The sequence below is a fragment of the Eleginops maclovinus genome, chromosome 23, assembly GCF_036324505.1.
Source record: "Eleginops maclovinus isolate JMC-PN-2008 ecotype Puerto Natales chromosome 23, JC_Emac_rtc_rv5, whole genome shotgun sequence".
NCBI lineage: Eukaryota > Metazoa > Chordata > Actinopteri > Perciformes > Eleginopidae > Eleginops > Eleginops maclovinus.
Window position 1 is genome coordinate 20,581,913 of NC_086371.1, and position 17,819 is coordinate 20,599,731.

Consider the following 17,819-nt stretch of genomic DNA (forward strand, 5'->3'; position numbering starts at 1 on the left):
TTTAGGTGTTTCCCATAAAAAAACATTGAGCTAGAGAGTGCATTTACGGAGGACAAAAGTGCTGATGTTTGTTACGCCATGTCGTCGTTGGGGAAGGTATTGACATAGGTGATGACCAGGGAAATAATATATGGAAAAGTGTTCCCAATTTGTCAAACTTTCCCCTAGAACCAACCACGACTGTGGATATAGCTTTCTCTTTAGCACGTCATTGCTAGTGAGGGATTGCATCAGGCAGAGTCAGATGTCATTTCACTTTCAGTTCTAGTCTAGTTCAAATACAAACTGGAAATTCTAAATGAGACAAAGAATCATAATGGAGACAAGGCATCTCTGAATGAACCTTTCACTGCCCAATCAATTGAGCTAAAAGTGAATGCACCCTTACCAGAGTATAAAACACAATAGAAAAAATGACATGAACAGGATTTTTGGCAAGAAGCATTCAAATTTATGGTCACACATTTGGTCTCTTGCAAATGGTTCAGAGGGTGCTCTTTTACAACTACACAGGCATGGTAGCTAAGTGGCTAAATAAGCTAAAATATTCACCATGGACTCATACATAGGAGGCAATTCCAGCAAGAGTCTGATTGTTTACAAAGATCAGAAATCCGAAACCAATTAGCTGAACTTTGTATTTAAAATAAAACATAGCAAAATGATTATTTAAAGTTATTCAGCTCCAAGAGACTGTACTAACTGGTTTGCGCTAACTTTGCTAGCCAAACTCTAATGCTAGCTGCTTGATCGCATGTAAAGATGGGACGTTCATAAGGAAGCTGAATCAAAGGGTTGTGGCGATTAATATTTTCCTATAGCTTTGATGAATTTATTGTTTGGGATGTAGTTGATGGTTAACCCAAGAGATAAGTTGTGACGAAATACAGAGAATGTGTTAAACTTACATTTTCTTACATTCATATTTACCTTTTTGCTCTCTCATTCTAAAACATAACCAGGCACCCATGCATATGTGTTCTTATTATGGAATCAAGTCACGCTCCTGATCTGTGTTGCATTTCTGCCAGACTAACTCATCACAAAAATAACCTATTGCACTCACGTCCGTTTTACAGAATCAAATGTACTAACAGCCCGCTGGATATACCGTCCCTGCTCAGTTTCCATACATATTTCAGTAAGCAGCATATTACAGTCTTGTTACTGATTACTGACCATGAATGATCCATGAATTTTAAATTACTTTGGTCTTTGCAACAAATTGTGGTGTGTCAATGCTAATCTCAAGTACCTTTTGTACATTTATTATTAGAGGCGTAGGGAAATAAACCTTGCCAGTAAAAACTGTATGACATACTTCAGAGCAATTTATTGGACATGGATTTAGTTGTACGCTTATTTTATACAAATTAAAATGAGCGTACAGCATTTCTGAGATAATACACACACAATAAATTGTCCATCCTCACCTCGATACTGAAGTAGCCCCTGTCCACATAGTCCCCCAGGAAGAGGTAGCGCGTGTTGGCAGGAGAACCTCCCACTTCAAACAGCTTCATCAGGTCGAAGAACTGGCCGTGGATGTCTCCACACACTGTGAAAACAGCACACATCGATGTTAGAATCATAGATACCGGAGTCTTCAGCTGCCACGTGTTACGTTTTCACAGATGAAAAATGTGGGACCATATTTGCTTCAGTGGCTCCATATGGCCTAATTTGCATCTGCAGAGGTAAAACTTTCTTGTCTGCTGATCTAGAAACATCACTCACCTGCCTGATGAAAAAGAAAACCGACAAAAAGCGATAAAAATATCCTCCTGAAAGAATCTATTGCAGTCTTTGTTTAAATACAACCAGTCAATATAAGAAGGGGTCAGGGATTTCACGGCTGGTATCTATATTGACTTCTATGCCAAAAAGTCTGAAATGTTTTCGATATCTATATTACATACAAACAAAGCACTTGATTAACTGATTATTTGATTGACAGAAAATGAACAGGCAGCTATTGTATTGTGATTGGTCATTTCAGAAACGCAAAGAAAATAAATGTGCTTGTTCCAGCGTCTAAGAAGTGCAGATGTGCTACTTTTCTTTGTCTAGTACGCTATTATACTGAATATGAAGGGCTCTTGGACTGTTGGAACAAATAATACATTTAAATATGTCATCTTTGGTTCTGGGATAAGCATATTTTAGACATCTAACTAAATAGATCCCTCGATTTTCCCTGGCAACCGTATATAAGATTAACTTCATTCTTGGTCCAATGTGAAGTTATTTGGCTGAGCATTTCTCGACAAATATAATGGATGCCAAGATATTGGCCAAGCGGGCACTGCTAGATTAATTACCAAAACAATAATTAAGAATGTAATTGGCAGTTTAAGTGATAATGAAACCTTTCCAGTTCTGACCCGAATACTATTAATTACTGTTGTGTTAGGTACATCATTTAATGGCAGTCTAACAATATTTCCCCATACAAAATTGTTCCGAGGCACGTCCAGACTTATTCATATCAGGCTTCAGATGCTAAACACTTAATATTTTGAAAGTCTTCAGGACTTTCTGTCCATGTGATCTGCCAGCATACATCTGCCTCCCTCACCATCTGCTTGGCCTCTCCTTTTCACTTTTAGTTGATGTCATAGTTCCCCTCCACAACCATTTCACATGGCTATTTTGCATCTGGCTGGCCTGCAACGTCTGTCTGTCCGTCTCTCCATCTGTCGGCCATGTTCTGTCTGTTTTTGTGTCTTCTACTTAGCATTCGCTTAATTTGAACTGGGAATTGGGAATGCAAAAAAGCCTGAGTGAAATTGAGCCGTAGCTGTCGGCCTCCTCAGACCTGCGTAGGTATTCTCCCAGAAGACTTCATGTGACTCCCTAAAAGCCTGTCATTTCACATTTATGCCCTCCATCTACCTGTCCGTTCACTCGGTGGCCCCTCTTAAAGCATTTCCAGAGAGAATGCATGAAATGTTCTGAATACCTCCTCGACATAACATCTGCTTAAAGACCCTGCCTACAGAAACCTGCACTATTCTTCTGCGGTTTTATATCGAAAAATTTATAAGCAAAAATTCTCTCAGGTGGGTGTTCCTTGGTCTGAATCTGTAGAAGTGGAGAAACTTGGAAACTAATAAATATGTTTCTCGTTGGGAATGGGCAGGTTTGAGAACCTCTGCACTAAGCAGCTTATGATCAACTATCTATCAACTATCCGCCTGCCTGCCTGCCTGCCTGTCTGTCATCGTCCCCAGGGATCTGTACCTGTGAAAGCCGAGCCATGTTCCCACACTGCGTGGGCTCCACATCCCACACAGAATTATCTCATCGCTCACATTTGCATAAACGCACACACATGTGTGTGCGTACATGCAGAGATAAACAGGTACATTAACCAGGCTGTGTCAATGGGTTGAGACTGTCTGAGTCTGTCTTCCTGCTTATCAGTCTCCTGTGTCATCCTGTCAGAAACTTGTTTTCCATTTTGTTCTTCATCGATTTCAATCTCCTCCCCCTACAACATTTCCCCGGCAAGGGAATACATGCAGATATTACCAAAGCGAGCGCCCGCCATTGTGAGTCGAATAAAGTGCCAATTGCTTCTCTCAGTGAAGTGCGACCGAACAACAGTTCACATTAAAAGGCTGGCAGATACATATGGCAAATTAATGAATCGACGAATGGAATCTGATTAATACATAATTACTCATCTTTCTGCCTTTTGCTCCGCAGCTCCATTCCTCTGTCTGCGTGTGAGATCTATTCGCCTGTCACTCATGCACAAGTATCACTCTACAATCTACATTATTGTGCAGTGAGTCCCAATGGGAGCTTTGCACGCAGTTCTTTAAGAAATGTGTAGAGAAATGCTTATTCACATTCTAATCACGAGTTAGATGAGGAGACACAATATCCTGTTCGTAAGGTAAGTATGAAGATGTAGCCAGCAACCAGTTAGCTTATTTTATCATAACCACTGGAAAAAGAGTCAAACAGTTAGCAAGCATTTTAATACTGTATATAGTTGTATATGATTATATTATTTGTTGATATATATCTTTCTTTTTTTTTAAACCGTACAATTTCTTAAGTGTAAAAAAATAAACGAGTAGTTACTCGGCAACAGGTTAAGACCATGGTAAAGCTACAGGAAGTTAGTGCTCCTGGCTAATAAAATGGACATACTGTAGCACTTCTTAAAATGGCAAAGTGGCAAAGTTATGTTTTTACGAATTATTCTTAATACAAATGGATAGATGATATAAAACTGTCTTTACGCTAAGCTAGGCTAAGCTAGCTGCTGCACCGTTGGTACCAATTGTAACGCTTGGAAAGAAGGCAATACACAAAGGTTTAGCGTTCCAATTTTCTACCAACTGTCCTGTTATTGTTCTCCAGAGAACAGACTTGTCCACACTTCATTTTCCCACTCTGAATCATTATAGCATACCCGTGACTGGCGCCTCAATATCCAACATGGTGCGCTCCTGGCGCAGGATGGCGGCGCCCTCATCGATGATGCGCAGGGCCACAGCCTCCTCTAGTCGGCCCTCCTTGGTGAGGTGAGCTTTGAGCAGGTCCACCCGCGGCCGGCCCTCGGCGTCGAACACCTCCTTCATGGTGAGCCGGTGGGCCAGGGGGAAGGGGACCGCTGGAGAGGGAGGTGTGGATGTGGAAAGAGATGAGAATGAATGATGAATTTAGCACAGATTTAAGATTTAGAAGGTGGAGGAGAGTTTGAATGGGTGTATGGATAAATTGTGAGTTAGATTATGGAGGGAATGACAGGAGTAGATGCAGAAGAAAAGAGAAGAATATATATTATAATGCAGAATGTGATTCATTGAGATTTCATGTAGTCTTCATCATGCTTGCCCAAACACATCAGCGGCCCCCAACCCTCACCATTTCCCTGATCACACCTCTGCTGCAGGCTTTGACTTGTGTGTGTGTCTGCATGTATGTACAGTGGGGCAAAAAAGTATTTAGTCAGCCACCCATTGTGCAAGTTCTCCCATTTAAAAAGATGAGAGAGGCCTGTAATTTTTATCATAGGTATACCTCAACTATGAGAGACAGAATGGAGAAAAAAATCCAGAAAATCACATTGTCTGATTTTTAATGAATTTATTTCAAGTTATTGAGGAAAATAAGTATTTGGTCAATAACAAAAGTTCATCTCAATACTTTGTTATATACCCTTTGTCGGCAATGACAGAGGTCAAACGTTTTCTGTAAGTCTTCACAAGGTTTTCACACACTGTTGCTGGTATTTTGGCCCATTCCTCCATGCAGATCTCCTCTAAAGCAGTGATGTTTTGGGGCTGTCGCTGGGCAACACGGACTTTCAACTCCCTCCAAAGATTTTCTATGGGGTTGAGATCTGGAGACTGGCTAGGCCACTCCAGGACCTTGAAATGCTTCTTACGAAGCCACTCCTTCGTTGCCCTGGCGGTGTGTTTGGGATCATTGTCATGCTGAAAGACCCAGCCACGCTTCATCTTCAGTGCCCTTGCTGATGGAAGGAGGTTTTCACTCAAAATCTCACGATACATGGCCCCATTCATTCTTTCCTTTACACGGATCAGTCGTCCTGGTCCCTTTGCAGAAAAACAGCCCCAAAGCATGATGTTTCCACCCCCATGCTTCACAGTAGGCATGGTGTTCTTTGGATGCAACTCTGCATTCTTTCTCCTCCAAACACGACGAGTTGAGTTTTTACCAAAAAGTTCTATTTTGGTTTCATCTGACCATATGACATTCTCCCAATCCTCTTCTGGATCATCCAAATGCCCTCTAGCAAACTTCAGACGGGCCTGGACATGTACTGGCTTAAGCAGGGGGACACGTCTGGAACTGCAGGATTTAAGTCCCTGGCGGCGTAGTGTGTTACTGATGGTAGCCTCTGTTACTTTGGTCCCAGCTCTCTGCAGGTCATTCACTAGGTCCCCCCGTGTGGTTCTGGGATTTTTGCTCACCGTTCTTGTGATCATTTTGACCCCACGGGGTGAGATCTTGCGTGGAGCCCCAGATCGAGGGAGATTAGCAGTGGTCTTGTATGTCTTCCATTTTCTAATAATTGCTCCCACAGTTGATTTCTTCACACCAAGCTGCTTACCTATTGCAGATTCAGTTTTCCCAGCCTGGTGCAGGTCTACAATTTTGTCTCTGGTCTCCTTTGACAGCTCTTTGGTCTTGGCCATAATGGAGTTTGGAGTATGACTGTTTGAGGTTGTGGACAGGTGTCTTTTATACTGATAACGAGTTCAAAAAGGTGCCATTAATACAGGTAACGAGTGGAGGACAGAGGAGCCTCTTAAAGAAGAAGTTACAGGTCTGTGAGAGCCAGAAATCTTGCTTGTTTGTAGGTGACCAAATACTTATTTTACCGAGGAATTTACCAATTAATTCATTAAAAATCCTACAATGTGATTTTCTGGATTTGTTTTCTCATTTTGTCTCTCATAGTTGAGGTATACCTATGATAAAAATTACAGGCCTCTCTCATCTTTTTAAATGGGAGAACTTGCACAATTGGTGGCTGACTAAATACTTTTTTGCCCCACTGTATGTATGTGTGTGTGTATCTGCGTGTGTGTGTGTGTGTGTGTGTGTGTGTGTGTGTGTGTGTGTGTGTGTGTGTGTGTGTGTGTGTGTGTGTGTGTGTGTGTGTGTGTGTGTGTGTGTGTGTGTGTAATGGAGGCCTAAGTGGGTTGTATTAAAGCAGGGGGTGCCAGAGTTATCAGGGCTGCCTGCCTCTGTTCTGCAGTAATGTCTCTCTGCCTCTCTGCCTCTGTTCAGCAGTAATGTCTTTCTTACATAATGAAGGCCCCCAGGGCGCTGCTGGAGCGGGGGGTTGACTGACGACGGGGGTGATACAGCAGGAGCGCACAGCTGCACGTGAGGAGTCACATACACACATGCGAAGAGACACACGAGCGGTCTTAACAAACAGGCACAAACTCAGTGGCAAGAAACAAAAGGCAGGGGCGCATGCGTACATCATGTATGGCACACTGACATTAACACGCATGATCGCATACGCGTGAATGAGACTACAGCGGTGCACACATACACATACAAGCTCATAAAAAGGTATTGTTATGCAGGATCCACAGAGCCTGTTGGAGCCCCACCAGTGCTAACACAGATAATGGCCTAGATCACAAACTAAAAACTAGGCCTGGCTCTCTCTCTCCACACACACTCTCTGTCACTTTGTCTCTGTTTTGCACCCTCTCCTCTTGCCCCTTCTCAGCCCCCCCCCCCATGTTTTCCCTCTTCTTATTCTCTTGCTGCTTCCCTCTCTTTCAGGCCACAGTCTCTTCAGCAACATATGGCCTGTATTTCAAAATAAATCTGACAAATCGATTACAATCAACATAAATCACTTATTTATGTGAAATTATGAGGATTTTATATCGAAATTGCAAATGTCTGTTGACTAAAATGACCTCCGTAGAACCATGCGGTCATAGTTGCTCTGGTTTTGAGCCATTGTCAGGCGAAAGTAATTAAAGTATGGATTTTTATTGGATTACACTAAAAATGTCCATAAGCACTTTAACAATGCTGACACACCAGAACATGCCAGGACCCCTTAACCCAAACGTATCTCAGGCCTTGTTCTGGTGTTAATATGTGTCTTTTCAAACCCAATTACCAGTGGGCAGCTTTAAGTGCTTCAGTTCACAACTGGTTCTGTGACCACTTTTGATTGGATCTCATTTCACCGTTCTTTATGTAAATAGGCACATATATAATTTCTGTTTTCACTTACAAATATGTGCTGAAACAATGTTTTGGATTTTGGTGTGTGTTTAATATCAAGTCGTTAGTCTCACATACACCATAGAGTATTACAGAAACATTACATTTCGTTTTAAAAAGCGCTGCCAACCCTCTACGTCTAAGTGCAGATTAGGGGTGTTTTTCTCCACCACACTGTGATATGCATGGAATACTTAGTTTTTCAAGTACATTTTATCAAAATTAACACATACGGTTATTGTCTCAAGATAATTTTGCTGGAACTCCACCGACAATGCCTACTTTGTTCAATAACTGCGGCACAATGAGCTACATAGATCCCAGGATACAAGCAGTATGACTCTTACTTCCATAATATAAGATATAAAGTACATTTGTGGTGCTACTGTCATTGACAAAGCTAAAGACTAAGCGCTTATTCTGCCTCTTCAGAGGATGCCACTTAAGTAGGTGGTTCTTCAAAGTGGCCCAGGTCACATTTGAATACACACTGCTAAAAGAATGTGGCCATAGGCAACCCTACCACCTCACACTGTGGTCTGCGTGGTTGGATCTCAATGTGTCCTCAATGCTTCTTGGGCACGTTCACATCTGTACTTGGAGTTTTTCAAATGTGATTGGAGCACAAAACAAGCATGCACGTGGGTCTGAACAGGGCCTCAGGGGGCCCTCAAATATCTTATATCACCTTAGTTGCTACACAGGTGAGCCCTTCCCAAAACATACATTTTATGCCCACTTTTAAGACTAACCCCAACAAGTAAGTAATGCCAAGCTGAAGGGTCTGTTTGCCATTGATAGACACAAGATATACATGGTATAACCATTTTTTCCCCTTCGGGTTACAGGTTTGTACTATTAGACAGAAAAGTAATTACTTATGACTTCATATTTATTTATAAACAAGGAAACAATAGGGCTCAGTCAGCATGTGGTTAATCCGCCTCCATTGTTGTGCTTTTCTGTCTTGTACTTCTGTACGACCCCGTATAGTGCTGTACTGTGCTACAAAAAGTACAACTGACAAAAAGCTGCATGCACAGTTGGAATAAAGCTACTGTATTCTTGCGAAGCTTGCACACATACATGAACTCAATGTGTGTGTATTTATAATTCTGGTTTGAGGTAAAACTGAGGCTTCTGGTGTGTGTGAAAGAGAGAGAGAGAGAAAGAGAGACAAGGAGTGTGGAAATCGTAAATTGTGTGAGCGCTATGAAAGTAGGGCAGGTATGAGAGAGTGGAGAGCAGCAGAGCTTGGGGAAGGAACGATACTTGGGAAAACTATACTTGGCAGTGAGGGGATGGAGAGAGAGGAAGAGTCGAACCAAGAAGGTCTTTTGCACCTGACGACTGACTATTTGATGAGCGCCCAATTTTTGGGGATTTCAGAGAAATGTGAGAGGTTCAAGCATGCCTGAAAAGGTGGAAGGCTAACAGCTGTCTGGGGTTTAGAGATTTAAATTATGAAGAATCTGAATTTTATATCGCAATATGAATCTTGGGAACGTGTTGGTACAGCTTCTTCTTCTTCCTCAAATCAAATCTTTGGGCACAAAATAGGGAATTCCGCTTAAAACAATGGAAGGCGTTCTGCATTATGCAACAGAATTTGTAGGCCTTAAGCACAACATTAATGCAGAGGAGACACATTTATATTTAATACAGCACCCACATTTATAATCTACAGTATATGCATTCAGTAGTACAACTTATCATTCCACGTGAACCGGTTTGTTTGACAACTGATAGGCCTGGTTCATGTGTTTGTATCTTATTCCTTTAATGCTGTGGACCAAATCAGATTTAACAATAGATCAAAGTCAAAGTCCACTTTATTGTCAAAGTTTCCACATGTATATACAGAAAATTGAAATACCGTTTCTGGCAGTCCCACAGTGCAAATATAAACAAGAACACATAACATTAAAAATAATAATTACATTAAGATGCGTTAACGTGCTAATGTGTAGCAGCAATGTTTCTTATGCTCACCATCTAGCTTTAACACAGAGTAGAAATGAGGCAGATAGAAGTGTCATTACTGAGCTGTTTGGACAAATCAACATTTGGACCAAATGGTAGCACTAAAAGAAATATCACAGAATAACCAAAGTAATTATGATCAGGCAGTGGGAACCATGAATGGCGATACCAAATTTCATAGCAATCAAATGAAAAGGTTCAAATATTATAGTCTGGAAAAAATGGCAAGATATGCTGCTACGTGGCAAAATAATACTAGATTATTATACGCACTGGCCTTATTTCAAAAGGGGGAAATCAGTCATTGCTTTGCTTCTCTTAAAACGTTGTTTCTGCTGGTTTCTCTCTTAAACCCTTATGATTAATCAATACGATTTCATATGGAAATATGAGAGAGAACAGTTGGATTTCTTTAGGCAAACAAAGTTTGAGCTCCTGAAAAAGCAGTTATCAAATGAATAAACAAAGTATTACTGTGTGTCATTTAGAGATGACAGAAAGAACGGACACATTGTGTTCTTGACTTTTTTGGTGAACAAATTGTGCCCACAGACTGCTCAAAATGCTGAGTAGTTCTAAGTGGTCCTGTGTAACCATGCAGCCCAATTAGCCGTTTTTGAGACCGGAGATCCATCACAAGCCTGGGTAGTTTCTTGCTGCACGAGCGATGACGCAGGCTTTGCCTCGAGAAAACAAGCAGCAGGGGTTTACTGCTTCCTTTGTAACTTTTGTTACGAAAACAGCCTCTTCCACAGACCAGAAGCTTATGGATCGGTTTACTTGGATGTAAATGTCTGTTTGGTAAAGCTGCTCTCAAATTCATATGGTACCTAAGCTGTGGGCATTATCCTGAAATAAGTCTTTCTATGATACACTTGAACCCAACAGTGTCTTTTGTGTGAAGAGTTCAGACATTACCTCCATTTCAACACCGAGTATTACACAGTTGTGTTTCAACCACTATGATATCTTTCAGCAAGTTAGGAATTTCCCTCAGTAGCACTCAACCTTCATGCTTCTCTGATGGAACTTGTGTTCTTTTAGCTCATTCGTAGTTTTTGTAAAGACAACATTTACAGTTGCACATAAAGTCAACCCTGTTTACACTTGGTATTGGGTGATAGGATGCCAAGTGCACGGAGCTAATTAGTCGACAAGTGTAAGCTACCATCAAGATGCATTGTGATAAAATCATGCCCACATCTTGTAGAGGTTGTCTCAGACATATTTAGCCACATATGTTTTGTAGTGTGAACACTATTGAGTTAAGAAGCGTCCCTGAAAAGCACATTAAAGGAATACAAATACATCATTCTGCAAGCTGAAGGTGGAAGACATCTCTAGTTTGAAACATATCACACAATGTAATCCTGTTCAACTGTAAGACAGCTAATAATAATCATGTCTTTGTTAAGGTATGAAGTGCAATTATTTTACAATGGGAATAACCTTGACTGAAACAGACAGAATAAACTGGAAGCAAAGAACAAGGGTGGCCATATCCTACAATACAAATCAGCCAGGCCTATTGTAAAGCTAATAGGTTGAAATATGAATTATGATCACCTTTTGAAGCTTAACCTGTACATTTTGAGCAGTAAGAAATCCAAATGGTTTGGCTTTTTTCTACCTTGCCAAATGACTGCAGTTGAAAGTTAGCTAGCTAGCGAACACTTACACCCACGATAGTGGTAGACTGAGTTCCTAATCATTTCTCCGACCCATGTATTAGCAGCTCAAAGATGTTAGCTTGACGCACAGTGAGCTCAGACCAGAAGTGCCCCACTTCCTGGGTTATGTGATGCTGGAAAGTATTTATGTCAAATTCTGCTGTAAAGCATTTTTAAACACTTTGTGATGTGTTTCAACCTTGTGAGGGGATCTCTCTGACACTGCACTCTAAGCGCTCTCTTGTCCGATTACAGATGATGAACACAGTGAACACTTTCTGAGGTGCAGCCACTTGGAATGAAACAGAACTATCCTTTTCACAATCACACAATGCATCGTTGCATGTGTCTGCAGTGAGCTGGACCAGGGGGTGTAAGATGAGCAAAGAGGTGAGAGCATTTTCAGCTTCTCCTCTAATGTACCTAAACTCCCTGGTGTGGAATTTATTAAGCGCCAAAAGGTGCCAGCTCAGCCAAAAATCTCCACATCACAGCGCAGGGAGGGGGAGCCTGGGAGAAAATCTATGACACAGCTTTCAACGAAATCTCCTAAATTTGTTTGGGCTGGCCTAATAGCCTAACTGGAGCAGAATCTGATCAGAATCACCTTGTTATTGTGTGCATCCTCGCTAATGGCTAAAGTTAATTATGGGGATATTCAATCAGCTTCAATACCCTAGGAACACCCTTCAATACGACAGGGGTGCAGGATGGAGGAAGTGACAGCAAGTGAGAAGCTGACAGATTGCAGGAATGACTGAAGGAGTCACCCATGATCCATCTGTCCTCTATTGTGTCTGCCCCTGACAACTGTTGCCAAAAGCTATAATGGAACCTCATATCAGGCAAGAAATTACAGGCAATAATGTTGTTGTTGATGCACTACTAACATGTAAATATCTTCTTCTAGACGATTGATAACAAAACATCTAAAATACATACTTAGGAGTTTATTTTACCTACTTTATCTGTTTGTGTTAGCACTTTTCTCCTAAATTCACTAAAAGTTAGCATTAGCCTAGCTTAGCATATGCCTTATTTTCACATTGAAACATAACATTCCAGTGAGCTGGTAAAGTTTTATGAGGTTATCAATGACTTTAAAGTTATATCCTTTTCCCCCGGTGTGTCCCCATCACTGGCTGTGACATTATGGCACAGAAAAGGAAGACATGTTTGATTCTGAGTAATACATAAGTCACTCAGTTAAACTGCTTTACCTAAAGTGGTAAAAACTGTATTCATATATAGAATTGACAGAAGCACGTGCAGTGTAAACATGTGCTATAGGCATGAATCTAATCATTAGTGCAATACTGTGCCCGAGCAGACTGTATCCATCTGGTGTTCATCCAGCGCCATCAAGAGAACTAATAGCAGGCCTGTGTGTGTGTGTGTGTGAGTGTGTGTGTTTGTATGTTAAATGTATGTCTGTAGAACCTCACCTAAAGTAGTCACACACACACCTCCCCATATCACTTCATCCTAGTGCCTGTCCCTCTATGAACATATGAATGAGGGAGAAACTGAGGGATGAATGAACGAATGCGGCCAATGAGAAGACGGAGAGAAAAAATTGGGGTGTATGAGAAAGGAGGAATATGACTCTTCACATGCATAAAATGTGTGTGTGTGTGTGTGTGTGTGTGTGTGTGTTTATCTACCATCTTTGACCCAGATCCACTAGGATAGATCCATGGGTCTTTGAAGGTGGTGGTGGGGGGACAACGAAGGATGCGTTTGAAGTCGCTCAATTAATGCACAGTACACACATGAAGGACCATCTGTGTACACGCACACACACACACACGCGTGAACAGAAACAACGGCCCATCCCCTAACGTCTGTCCTCATTAGACAATCCCTTCTCTCTCTCTCTTCCTCTCTCGACCTCTCTCGGTAGTACCTACTTTATAAATAGTCCTTGCCCTGCCACCCTCCCCACAGGGCACAGAGACCTGTCAAGGTGGTACCCCTGTCTCACAAGGAGAACACCAACATCTAACACACACACACCAAAACTCACAAAGTACTCAAAGGGGACAGCATGTTACACTAAAAGGAAATATGCCCAGTGTGCCCCGAGCATCGCCAGAGGTGATGTGTATGCATGTGTGTGTGTGTGTGTGTGTGTGTGTGTGTGTGTGTGTGTGTGTGTGTGTGTGTGTGTGTGTGTGTGTGTGTGTGTGTGTGTGTGTGTGTTTTATATGGCTCCACTGAGCTTCGTGAGTACTCTTCACACGTTCATGGATATGTTAAAAAGGTAACAACCTACAAATATTGCCTTTGCACATTTTATCTCTGAAAGGGTATTTTCTCAATGTGAGGCGAGTGGGCTAGGCCTGTGGAGTCAACATTAATAATGTCTGAAAGGCTAAACTAAGGCCCACTATTTAAAAATGGCTTACAATTGCATAGTATGTGCATTTTCCATCCTACTTTAACCATCAGGTGTCAACCAAAGTTGGAGAAATTGTCTTAGTCTCTTGTCACAATAACCAACGTTCAAGCATTTATTCAGTTTGTTCCATCCTGATATTAGAAGTACATTACCATGAGAGGAAACCTGTATGACAAATTCTCCCTATTAAGAGGTTTACCCATAACAGGGTTATATTTCACGTGCATGCTCAGGCCATGTACTGTAATAGAGTTTAAAAGTATTGAATAAAGTCATTCTAAACTCAAGAGCACTTTGTACAGAAATACTTTCTATAAATGTGAAACTGTTTGGTTGTGTCAAGTAATTCTCTTAATAAAAAATAAGTTTTGTATGTCACACAGGGTCTAGAAACACAGAACTTCCTGCAGGTTATCTAATCAAAAAAGGACTGTGACTCCTAATATTTTTCTGTATATGGTCTACAATTAAAAAAGTTTGGCCACCCCTAAATCCAGATTGCTGTCTGATAATATGATTGAAGATATGATTCAATGTGGGGAAACATTTGAAGCTAAAGACCATGTGCAACTCCGAAATTGGCCATGGGCATCAATGACCCCTTCCACCCTTCCTCCCCCATACTTCCGTTGCTCAGACCTGGACTAAACCCATTCTACATCTACTCAATCCAACCTGAACGGAGCCTTCAACTTTTTTTCAACTAAGAATTTGTACAATTTGGCCAAATTGGGCCAATGGCGGACAGCGGGCTGACAGAGGGAAGCAATGATCCCCTCTCAAATTCTTCCCCCTTTACTTACTATGCCGTTTTTCGGACTGTGTTCATCTTCAAATTTGAACATCATTTTGATCTCAACTACCAACCCAGAAGTTTCATGACCGCATTTTGCACACTTGCGACGCTATTTAGTTGACAAAAGTCAGCAGTAGCCCACAGACGAGGTGAAAAAAACATTCCGGGAAGGATCAAATTCGTTCTTAATTGTTTTTCTCAGGCACTTTAGTTCATTGCCACAATATCCAATATATGACAAAACATTTGGCAGCACACACAGAATGCTAATTAACCGTGTGACAGATAGTATCATAAAAGTGACAGTCAGAGGCTGGGTTCCAAATTTGTTAGTTTTATCCTCTCTGGAATACTCAAAGAGATGACGACAATTCAGCAAAGATACTCCACTGGATTGCTTTGTTTTTCACAGACTAAAGTAACAGCAGTTAGTACTTGCAGTTAGGACTCCTTTGTATGGCCATTTCTGTTTACTCCAGACTCATTTAAGACCCATTACAGCCATCATGAACTGTAATAACCTGCAATAAATGGTGTGTTGGATCATGATTATGTGTTAATTGCACTCTATTATCATTGCATAGGTGTTTCTTACACTACACACCCTTTGGCACTTGAAGCCTGTATCAATGTATCAACTTGTTTTTGTGTGTCCAACTAAAGCCAAACACAAAAGAGACCTCACCAAATTGCTTGTCTCAGGTATTCAATTTACAACGATAAAGCTAAAACCACAAATTGCTTTTATTCTCCACTCTTACATAAAACTGCCAATGTTTACAGCAGGTACCCTTTATCTGTAATGCCATGTGTTTTTATATACTACACTTTTGGTATCAGGTACTTTTCTCCATTTATTTTTTCTGCAAAATCTTGTAAAATATACTGTCCTGCTCTAGCCTGCCTTACTATGAATTATAAAGTGTGATAGAAACAACTTTAATCAAAGTTATTAAACAAAACTTAATTGCGAAGTACCACATTCTCACATTTGGGCTGCTTGTTTCTCACACAGACACGGACATGGTAAGGGTGTTAGAAGTCCATTGGTTAAGTCAGAGGATGCTCTCTTGACACTCAGCAGTGTGAAACCCTCTCTTGTTTCTTCCTTTGCTCCCTGTTCTCTTTTTTCCTCTCCCTCTCTCATCCTCCTTCCCTCCATCCCTCTCTTTCTCTTGTTCTGGCTACTTTACCTCTTCTGTGGCCTTGTCACATTCTCTCCTTCCTTGCCTCTCTCCCTCACCTCGCCCCCACACTCTCTGTCCATTCCTCTCGCCTGTTTGGCTCCATCGCTGTGCACTCCTCTCAGCTGAATATCACTAAAAATCCATAAGGTGGAGGAACTACCGGGCACTGTCCATCAGCCACGAGTGACGTCTCATTGACTGATGCCCCCCATCTCTCTCCAGCTCGCACTAAATCATCCCCATCTGACTGATGAATGGCTGTGTTGTTTGGCGGCATGTTTGTTACAGAAGGTGCATTTACGCGTGTGTCTGTGTGATGGATGATGAATGAGGATATAGGCTGTTTAGTTTGTTCCAGAGTTGAGGCAGCTGAGCTTTGTTGGCCCATTGCATTACAACACACATGCACACAGAAGTAACGTTGTACAAATAATAAACTGTATAAAGGAAACTATATAAGTAAACATACATGTGAGGGGAAGCTACGGATTTGGGTGGTAAGGCAGGTAACAAATGGATGCATGGGGGGAGGTGGGGGGGGGCAGCAGTGTTAATTGAATCCTAGTAAATTAATTTAAGGGAATCCAGATTTCGTAGCACCGCCCCAATTCCATCCATGCATTTACACACACGGACTACTGTAGGCGTAAGCACAAGTCGTACGTGCAAAAACTGCAAGAGCCCCCGCTTGCCCCCCAGCCCTCCCCACCCCCTTCCAAGCACGACGCACGCACGGAATACCGGGGCATGCCCGAGCGACGCATCCAACTGTCAGCTCCGCTTCTTCCGGCAGAGAGACCTTGAGAGTTTATTAAGGGGGGAGCCAGTGGGAGACATGCACTGTCGCATGTGACTGTGGCATGTGTGCGTGTGCCTTATTGTGACCCGATAAGCACGGCAATCTGTGCAAGCTCTGCGGATCATAACCCGAGCGGAGCCCCCTTATTGCCTCCCCCATATAAAGCAGCCCACGCGTAAAACGCTGAAACAGACACTCTTATAAACACATTAAATATTCCATGATCCGGTGAAGCAATAACACAATTAAAGCTGTATGCATGGTCGCCATCCGGTTGTATGTGCTCGGGTATACGCAGCATCCCTACTCTCACATTTTGTCTCTCGTTTGACACCCAGGGAAGCGAGAGGGGGAAGCCAGGGAGACCTTTTCGTGGAGGAGCGGTAGGCACGGGAGAAGCATAAATCACCCACTGACATTCAGGCCTTACAGAGAGAACGTCGACTCGTAAATCCATCATGAGCACTCGTGGTTTTTAAACGTCACATCAAGTAGATTTAATCTAATAGGCCTGTAGGATTAAAACCAAACTGGCAAAACTTAAAACCATCCTACCTGCCGTTTCAACCTATCGATTACCTGACTCAAGATTTGGCGAGAAATATAACTACATCGCTAATGTAGGCCATACTTGGGCGCATACAACCTTTGGTCACAACGACGTGCATTTAAAGTCAAGTAACAAAGACAGAACGCTAACAAACAAAAAATATCAGCCTCCGAGTCACAAGTCCCCCATAGCATCCTTCCTTCCCTCCTTCCCTCCCCTTACATTGCTGCTTACATTGCAACATCATCCCGTGACACAATCCACATCCACAGCAGAACCACAACACCAAAGATCGCAGTTTACGCGTAACATGTATTTACCTTTATGTCTGCCTTTCGCTGTCATCGTCACACTGCTTGATGTTTCATTGGAACTAGACGCTCATCTCCCCTCTCTCCCTTTCCTGCCTTTCCCTCTCTCTATCACACTCGGTTGTGTGTCTCTGTAGGGTGTTATTACTCAGTAACGCGAAACCACCGCTAGGAGTGGAGCGCGTAAATGGAGCTCCATGTATCCAGCAGCAAAGGGTGTCGCACAATAGCTCTGGCTATACATAGAGGAGGAGACATCCCCCCGTTAGAAAATGGGATAATGCCTCGGCGAGGTGGTGATTTCTAATAGAATAACGAGGGAAGACCTCGAAGACCCCCCCTCCTCCTTCCACCAAAAAGGATCAAAAGCACA

General features: G+C 42.1%; 1 protein-coding gene across 2 annotated transcripts in view; it reads right to left on the reverse strand.

Moving 5' to 3' along the window:
- The window catches only part of ppp3cb (protein phosphatase 3, catalytic subunit, beta isozyme), a 38,370-nt gene extending 20,655 nt beyond the window's left edge, over window positions 1–17,715 (reverse strand). For both annotated transcript variants that reach the window (XM_063875708.1, XM_063875707.1), the window contains exons 1-3: window positions 17,456–17,715; window positions 4,430–4,630; window positions 1,434–1,558 (exon numbers count right to left, since the gene is read on the reverse strand). In XM_063875708.1, coding sequence (XP_063731778.1) covers window positions 1,434–1,558; window positions 4,430–4,630; window positions 17,456–17,480 — 351 coding nt within the window. In that variant the 5' untranslated portion in view covers window positions 17,481–17,715. The remainder of the gene's footprint in view (window positions 1–1,433; window positions 1,559–4,429; window positions 4,631–17,455) is intronic.
- Window positions 17,716–17,819: the final 104 nt, after the last annotated feature.